Source organism: Pteropus alecto, unplaced genomic scaffold, assembly GCF_000325575.1.
Source record: "Pteropus alecto unplaced genomic scaffold, ASM32557v1 scaffold8, whole genome shotgun sequence".
Taxonomy (NCBI): domain Eukaryota; kingdom Metazoa; phylum Chordata; class Mammalia; order Chiroptera; family Pteropodidae; genus Pteropus; species Pteropus alecto.
Genome location: NW_006494609.1, coordinates 2,763,278 through 2,772,227, shown reverse-complemented (window position 1 = coordinate 2,772,227; position 8,950 = coordinate 2,763,278). Strand labels below are relative to the sequence as shown.

Here is an 8,950-nt window from a genome sequence, read left to right as displayed (position 1 = left end):
TTGGGACAATGGAATAAACCACATGGATAGTTCCACAGCTGTCTAAGGTTCTGTCTTTCCCATGTTGCTTAATCCCTAACCTTTACGAGGCCGTTAGGAACTCTAGGAGCAGATGAATACAGAGGGACATACTGGGGTCAGCAGGGGGACTTCGTTAGCCTCAGATCATGCTCTATGGACTGCCATCGGACCTCGAGACCAGCCCTTGCGTCAGGGGATGAGAAGACAGCCGCGAGGGTCCCCATGAGCCCCAAAAGTAGCTTCCTAGAGAGAAAGGAACTTGGGGGTTTGCAGGGGCCTGAGCTATATCAGTCTGACCTGGCGTAGGAGCCCTCTGCCAATCGTGGCTACAACAAGGATGTCTTCCCTACCCGAGCTCAGCATAAGTGTCCTCGTCCTTGGGCTCTGAAGGAATACCCCAGGACGCCCTGCAGGGCTGGCCCCCGTTCAGGCTTTTTCTATGTGTTTGCAGACATAGACGAGTGTGAGCAGCCAGAGGCATGCCACGGAGGGCAGTGCATCAACACAGAGGGTTCGTACCACTGCAAATGTGACAAGGGCTACATCATGGTCAGGAAAGGGCACTGCCAAGGTAAGGAATGGGGTGCCGCCCTACCATCTCCTGGTCCCTCCCATGCACTGGTTGCCCCCAACTCCCCTTCTAGCTTGTCTCTGACTGGGCCCCTTCATGCTGAGCCCACTCCTAAAAACAGAGCACTGTCTAGAAATTCTCGAGCCCTTTCAACCCCTTAGTGATATTGTGGTATGCTGTCTGCCCCCGAAGCAGGGAACACGAGCAACTTTATATACGTGAGACCCCAAGAACATCCCTCTGTACACCTGTGCCCTCACCTTGAGTCATAGCACTCTTGTTAATGCAGCATAACAATCAACCCATCAGGGAGGCGCCTGAGATCTCAGCCTTGTCCTTCTTGCTAAAGTTTCTAGGCTGTGAGCTCCTAAGGACAGACCATATCCTTGGATGGCCCATGATAATTGACCATGCATTGAACAACCCCCAACAAATGCCAGTTGAATGAATGAATGAATGAATGAATGAACAACAAACCCTGATCCTTGCTCGCTCCCTTTCCCAGGCCAAAAGGTGACCGTGACATTGCCAACTGGTCTCCTCACAGACTGGCTCGAACCTGCCACTATTGTGTAACCTTCTGGCAGCTCTGCCACCACCACCTTCCTGCCAGGCTGGGGTGTCAAATGTTTGCAAGAGGCCTGGGTTATGTGTTCCCAAGACTGGCTGAGACAGGAATAAGTGAGAGTAAACCAAAGCTCTCTCTGGAGGGAAATCCTGCCCCGGATTCACGGGTTGTCGGCCCGGCCTCCTCCTGGCCTCCAGGTTTTTCCAGGCCAGGACCTGCCTGGATTCAGAGGGTCCTGGAGGTGAGGGGTGAGCTCACCCTCATTCCCCTTCCCAGTGCCAGTACCATGGAAGCAAAGCCCAGAGTCCTAGCAGGTCTAGCAAAGGCGAGAGGTGGTTAGGGTTGTAGGATGGGCAACTAACTCTCCATCTGCATACCCCCCAATCCACATGTCACCTTCCCAGTGTCTCCCTCTTGGTGTTCCCCCTTTCAGACTCTGGCCTGTGCATGATCAAAGCCAGAACTCCTTGTCCTCATGAGCGTGATGGAAACAGACAGCCTGGTATTTCCTAGGAGAAGGGAGAGTGAAAGGAGTTAGCATTTGATGGGTGCCCATTATGTGCCAGGTACTGTGCTAGATACCCATCATGCTAGATAAGCATCAGAACATGAATTTGACAGAACACTTTATTAAAAAGAAAAGCAAAACTAAATGAAATGAACCAAGAAAATACCAGGATATTAAAAAGATCAAATTTAACCTAACCAGTCCACGTTAAGGGCACAGGCTCTGGCAGAGACAGGCCTGGTTTTGGCTCTTGTTTCAGTGTCTGAAAATGAAAACCGTAATGCCTATCTCAGAGGCTCTTGTGAGGACTGAATGAGCATACACAACAACGTAGCATCACTATCTGAAGGCTCCATTTTTTTTCTCATCTAACCTTCCCCCGCTACCCCAGACCATGCCTCTGGATTGTTCCCTTCCCTTCTGGAGGAAAGGTTCCAGACACACACCTCGGCTGGGAGGTCAGGCCGAGTTCCTGGCCCAGGGCAGACGCTCTCAGTCTGTTGAAAGAAAGACTGATGTAGCCTGCACACTCCTCCAGGTTTCCGTCAGTAACCACAGACCCGGCCCATCACCCCGGGAGCCCAGTCAATTTCTTCTCTCTCTTTCTTCCTTCTCCAACTAAGAAACCACTCTCTCCGCTTAAACTCAAAATCTCTGGTGAAAGGCCTGCGTGGTCTGGACAGCGGCCCATCCAAAGTCTCAATGGCATTTCCGTCGTACCAGGATTCTGGGTTCCCACGGAAAGGGGTTAGTTTCCCTGCAGACTGCCAGGGCTCTGCTGTCCCCCACCCATATCCAAGGTTACCTGAGCTTCTGGCCCCTGACTGAGCACTCTCCTCACCCTGTGTTCTCACAAGCAATGGAGGCGGGCACCCTTATGTTTCCTCGTGCGAAGGCTGACGTGCTGGTCGAGAAGGTCCACAATCCTCCCAGTGTACAGACGGCAGGTGGGCAAGCTGGTCCCTGGGGTGACTATTTACATGCGTCTTTTAGGGTGTCTTCAGCCACCTCATACCAAGAGGGTTTAAACATTTAATCACATGGTCTCATTCTTTGGTCAGCAAACATTTGCTGAGCGCCAGCTTTGTCCCAGCCATGGGCTAGGACAAAACATGCCATAATCTTAGATTAAAATTTAAACCCTAGACTAGGCAGAAAAACCTGGCTCCAGTCCAGGCACCAAGGGGTTGGCGGAACAGCCTCAGGGTGTCTGGTGATGTTAGAGCCAGTGCCTTTAACACAGAGTGGTTAGAAGTGAAATTCACTTCATCTGGAACCTTCATCTGGCTCCTGTTGATTGGTTTGGCTAGTGGCTCCCATGTAGAAGAAGCCTTCCCTGGCTCAGGTGGACACTCAGGGCTGCTTTGATTTCTTTCCTCCCTCTACCACTTGCTGACAGACCTCTCACATGTGATCATCGCTGGCTGGGACTCTGGTCTGAGGACGAAAACCAGCAGTGGCATGCCAGGGCACACTAGGTTATGCCGCATTAACAAACAACCCCAATCTTAGTGACTTAGAATACAGAAACTTTACACGTGACCAACGCCACATGTCTATCATGGATCAACTGGGCGTCCCACCCATGTTTCCTCATTCTAGAACCAGGCTAAAGGAATAGCCAGCATCTTGAATGTGGCCAGTCTCCATGGAAAATAGAAAGAACGCTCGGCAGGGTTGCACATAGTTAAATGCTTTGGTCTATAAATCACACGTTATATCTACTCATAGCTCATTGGCCAGCACTTGTCCTCAGGCCCCGCCCAACCAAAAGAGGCCAGGAGGCATAAGCCCACCATGGCCCAGAAAGTGGAGGGCTGGAATATTTAGCGAACAGCATTAGGACCACAAGTCGCCTAATGCCCAGCATAAGACATGCGGGACACCACCTCCACAGATGTGCCCGGAATGTCTGGGCAGGACAGGCTTCAGAGCTCTGCTCCTGGTAAATCTAATCTCCTTCCACCACTGCTTGGTCCTGTGGGAGAGACCCCAGAACTTTAATTTTTCTCTGTGTGTTCTTTGAGGAGGATCCTTGCCTCCTCCTTCTTCTCTTCATCCTGAAAGTCTGGCCTCCCTGAAGCAGGGATTGTTCATCATTCCCAATGGCTTTGCCCAGCCTCCTTCCGGTACCTCAGCCAAGGCCAGCAAGCCATGGTGCTAGCTGCTCTCTCCTGGGTGGCCAAAATTGGCAGCCCTAGATCTTTCATTTCCTCCACCTCTGTCTCATTCTTTTCATCTCTCTGTTTACAGAAACTCTTAGAATAGTTTAGCTTGGTGTCACCACAGCCCAAGTAGGAGCTCTTGGTCGCCCTCTTTCCAGAGATGAGCCTTCTCCCTAGCAGTTCCAGGTCTCTCCCTGCAGATACCCACCTGACTGACCACCTGCCCTGTGAATATCTTCCCCTTCTGGACCCTCCCAGTGAAGTTTTGGTTTTAAGAAGGTCCCAGTTCCCTGGGACAGAGGGCTTTGGTGTGTTCCTGTCTCCTGCAGAGCAAACAGCCTCAGGGGAGACTCATTTTTACCCTTCACTGCAGGGCCTCTATCTATCCTGTTCTATAAAGGCAGCTCCTGGCTTTAGTCCCTTTGCAGAAAGCCTGTGTTCTGACCCTTGTCACTACCTCCTGCTTTTCCTCTGTGAGGCTGAGTAAGTCTTCCTCCTGGGCAATAGGGCCTCTGAACTCGCATAAGTGGGTGAACCTCCTCTAAGAGAATGACAATTACCTGTTTAGGAAGAGTCAATTTTCCTGTTTCCTCTGGAGCTTGGTCACTCTATTGGTCATGAATAGTGACTGAGAGCCTCGGCCCTGGGCCAGAGGAGCATAGCATCTTCCTGCAGCCCCAACTCAGTGTTTAGTCCCTGTGTATGACCTCTCTAACTCAGCCAGGTCCCCTGGGTGCCTTGGATATGGACTCCCCGAGATGCCAGGTCACATCGGGAAGAACCCTGCCTACAGTTCCTGGGAGCAAGATCTCCATCTTCCTCCTTATTGTCACTCTCCCAGGACTGCTGCTCCTCTCCTTCCATGGGTCCCTTCTCCCCGCACTTGTCTGGTTGGTGCTCAGGCTCATCCTTTCTGGTTGACTTTCCTGGATCTCACCAGGGTGGGTACTGAAAGCCCTACATGGTTCTTGGCTAGAAGAAAAGTCTCTCCAGCAGAGAAACTTTGCCACCCTTAGCTCTGCACCAGCCTCAGGGCCGGTCTTAGCTTCATCCAAGATTGGGGATCATCTTCAGTACTCATTTTCTGGTGCTGGGAAACCCATTTTGTCTTCATTGCCTGGCTGGTGATCTATTTGGTGGCCTGCTGTGCCAAGCACGTACAATCTCAGTAATTGTCACCACTCGTAAAGGAACAGGAGTTCACCGAGGGAGATATGAGGGCCGTTTCTGACAGTCCAGCTCACAAAGTAGAGTTCTCTCACCCTCCCACAGCTAGTGGTAACCACAGCCTCTGACACCCAGCCAGGGTGTCTCCCTTTCTAGAGTTCCTCCATCTCTCTTTGTCCAGGACAGTGGGTGGGAGGTGGAATTGGGAACACAGGATGACACTCACTTTTTCCTAGTTTCCATCTGTACGGAAACTGACATCTCTCCCTCTCCCCAGACAAGGGCAGGGTCAAGGATCCACTTCCTTACAGACCTACTCATGTGCTGTGGTTCCCAGGGATGACCAAGGGAGGGGCTGTTATTTTGCAGATATCGATGAATGCCGTCACCCTGACACCTGCCCCGATGGAAGATGCGTCAACTCCCCTGGCTCCTACACTTGCCTGGCCTGCGAGGAGGGCTACAGGGGCCAGAGCGGGAGCTGTGTAGGTGAGGGGTGTTTGCAAAGGCACTGAGAGGGCTCTCTGGCCTTGGGACCTCTGGTCGAGCTCACACATAGGGAGAGAAAGAGCGGGACAGAGGGAAGCATCTTGGAAGCTATTGTCATCCATGATCCGGCTGGGTTCCCAGATGACGTTGAGCATGAGATGGGTGTGCTTCAGTTACTGGTACTCTGCCCTCTGAATCAGCTAGGGTGGAGGCCCCTTTGGCTTTTTGGCCATGTCCGTTCAGGAGCCATAGCCCAAGGTCCCAGAAGCTCCTGTAGCTGGATCCTGTTGGGCAGAGTGAAGTGCCAAGCATCCTAGGAGGAGTTGTTGTCAGCTAGCAGCCAGGCCCTGCTATGGTTTCCAGGGAGCAAGGGTCTTCTGCTCTACTGCATCTCAATAGCAGTGTCTAAACAGCAAGGCTTAACCGAACAGTGAGTGCTCTTCTCCTCCAGAGGAAGCTGCATGTCAGCTGTAGGAGGAATGTTCTTTACCAGCAGCCCCCGCAGGAAGAAGGGCCCGGGTTCAGAATGCCAGGAGGAACTGAGTTGTGAATAGATGCTTTGAGTCTCTGGAGAGGGCAGACATTTCCCAGGCCCTTGACACTGCCATTCAGGCACCCAGGCAGAGCTTGGCCTCTCTTTGCCTTGCCCACTCACCTGTTGAAGCTGGTTGTTGGGCTGGGAATATGAGATCATACGTTTGGTTGGCAGAGAGGTTCAGACCCACCGTAAGGTGAGTCAAGGTCTTGGACACTTCACTACAAGTGTCCTCTGGTGGGCAAAACTAGCCCCAAGGCTGGGGGATCTAGCCCCCTTTTCTAGTACATATGCAGTGTGCTCTGTGTTACTAGAGCTGAAGTGAGCTCAGTGGGGAGGGGCATTCTTTCCTGCTTTAGTGAGTGGGGCCAAGAGCTGTAATGACCTCGTGGCCTTCCCAGGGTGGCCTACAGTGCCTCTCAATGGTGATTCCTTGGCCTCATAGTTGAGATGCTCTATGCCTGATGAAGGGGGCTGCATGAAGGAAAGGAGGCCAGCCTGCCATCTTGGACTTCTCTCCCACAGATGTGAATGAGTGTCTGACTCCCGGGGTCTGTGCTCATGGAAGATGCATCAACCTGGAGGGCTCCTTTAGATGCTCTTGTGAGCAGGGCTACGAGGTCACCTCGGATGAGAAAGGCTGCCAAGGTACAAAGATACTAACGCATCCTTCTTCCACAGCAAACCGGCCTGTAGCTCCTTCCCTCTACACACACACTCCGACCCCTGGCCCTGCATCCCTGACCATGCTGATCCAACACATCACTGCCAAGACCTGTCCTTTCCCCTACCTCTGCACACCTGTCAGTCTCTGCTATCCTGGCACGTCTGTCCTGCAGAGTCCCACACAAAAATCAATGGCCTGTTTCAGATGTCAACGAGTGTGCCAGCAGGGCCTCGTGCCCCACGGGTCTCTGTCTCAACACTGAGGGCTCCTTCGCCTGCTCAGCCTGTGACAGTGGGTACTGGGTGAATGAAGACGGCACTGCCTGTGAAGGTAACCCTGAGGAGGAAGTTGGCAGAGAGAGACCGAGAATATAGGCCCTCTTACCTTCCAAAGGACATTCCATATGTCCCCTAGCTTTGGACTGATGCTGAGGGTCTCCAGGCTAGGCTAGTTGACCCTATACATGGACTTGGCCTAAGGAGAGCTTCTATCATCATAATCCCCAAGTTTAGAGGTGAAGACAGAAGGAAAAGGGAGTCACAGAGACAGGAGGGAAGCTGACAGTAGAGCTGCCCCAGGAGCATTCTGGAGAGAGGGTGCTGGAGTTGCCCTAGAGAAAATCCACTACCAGGGCCTGCCCTTCCCCAGGGGCCTGGAGAGAGTCCTACAAGCTCAGAGAAGGAGGCCAGAGGCGTGGGGAGGTTCCTGCCTCGCCGGATGGAGGGAGCCCTCCTAGGCCCGCAGGGTGACCAGCTGCTGTCTGCCCCAGACCTAGATGAATGTGCCTTTCCTGGAGTCTGCCCCTCAGGCATCTGCACCAACACTGCCGGCTCATTCTCCTGCAGGGACTGCGACCAGGGTTATCGGCCCAGCCCCTTGGGCCACACCTGTGAAGGTGAGAGCCCCTGCAGGGGAGGAGAACACAGATGGGATTCAGGATTCAGGGAGACTAACCCATCACCCTCAGAAAAGAAAGTAGCCAGGACACAACAGGGGCTGTTTTCAGACCAAGGTCCCCTCTACCTACCTCGGATGGTGGCCTAGCTGGGTACACTTATTCTCACCCCTTGACCAACAGGAGTCGGAAAGCCAACTGCAGATCAGGGTCTGGGGGCCAATGAGCCACTGGACCACAAGCATCAGCATCGCTGGGCGAGCTTGTTCCACATGAGCTTCCTGGACCTTGTCCCAGGCCTGCTAAATTAACTTCTGTTGCCAAGGGTGGGGTGGGGGTGGGGGAAGCTTGGGTTCTGGTTTCTAACAAGTTTCTCAAGGGTTCCTCATAAGGGTAGATGTTCGGATCATATTTTAAAAGACACCAGCCTGCACCAGGCAATCTGTAGGCCAGCTTGAAGAGTCTAGTTTGCTACCTTCTCAGGTTCTCTGTATCTATGTACTTGGCTTATTTCTCATCTGTTTTCTTATTGCTTCTCAGTAAAATCTAAGCCATCTCAGCTATAAGGGTAGTGGGATTTGGCCACCCTAGTCCAGGGTTGCTGAGAAAGGCCAAGTGTTCCCAAGGTGGGCATTGTGTGGGCAGCTAGAGAAGCCCAGCCAGAGGCAAGGAGAGCCTGCTGAGCTGGGACAAAGTAGAGGGAGCTGGAGTCACCCTGCTCCCCAGAGGCTCCCTCACCAGCTTCTCCCAAGTATGTTGCTTTATAAGGGGATGACGCCCCTGTGGGGCCAGACTCCTCATGCAGAGCCTTCTGGAGACCTCCCCACTGGTTCCTGTCCTTGGGAGGTGCTGCCATTGGCTTCTTCTTGTGTGACTCTGCAGATGTGGATGAGTGTGAAGACCCCCAGAGCAGCTGCATAGGAGGCGAGTGTAAAAACATGGCTGGCTCCTACCAGTGCCTCTGTCCCCAGGGCTTCCAGCTGGCCAATGACACCGTGTGTGAGGGTGAGTGGCTCAGGTTTCTCCAGGGGAACTGGGGTCGGTGTTTGGGGAGGTGGGAACATCCCCAGGAGTGAACACTATCATCTCCCTGCAGACGTGGACGAGTGCATGGGAGAGGAGTACTGCGCACCCCACGGGGAGTGCCTCAACAGCCACGGGTCCTTCTTCTGTCTTTGTGCACCAGGCTTTGCCAGCGCAGAAGGCGGCACCAGCTGCCAGGGTGAGACGCCAGTTTGGCCATGTCCACTTGCCAGCAGCAGAGGGTGCTGGAGACTAGATCTAGTACCGCGATAAAATGCTCCTGGTCCCACCCAGGAATGGGAAGATGGGAGGTTGACAGTAATGAAAGGGACAAGTGTCAG

The 8,950-nt window shown here is 53.1% G+C and overlaps 1 protein-coding gene across 4 annotated transcripts in view; it reads left to right on the top strand.

Moving 5' to 3' along the window:
* LTBP2 (latent transforming growth factor beta binding protein 2) overlaps positions 1-8,950 on the top strand; it is a 94,874-nt gene that overhangs the window by 76,971 nt on the left and 8,953 nt on the right. For 2 of the 4 annotated variants that reach the window (XM_015599628.2, XM_015599631.2), the window contains 7 exons: positions 473-592; positions 5,370-5,489; positions 6,550-6,672; positions 6,896-7,021; positions 7,461-7,586; positions 8,469-8,591; positions 8,683-8,808. In XM_015599628.2, the coding sequence (XP_015455114.1) occupies positions 473-592; positions 5,370-5,489; positions 6,550-6,672; positions 6,896-7,021; positions 7,461-7,586; positions 8,469-8,591; positions 8,683-8,808 (864 nt within the window). The remainder of the gene's footprint in view (positions 1-472; positions 593-5,369; positions 5,490-6,549; positions 6,673-6,895; positions 7,022-7,460; positions 7,587-8,468; positions 8,592-8,682; positions 8,809-8,950) is intronic. The other 2 variants (XM_015599629.2, XM_015599630.2) reach the window with 2 other exon arrangements.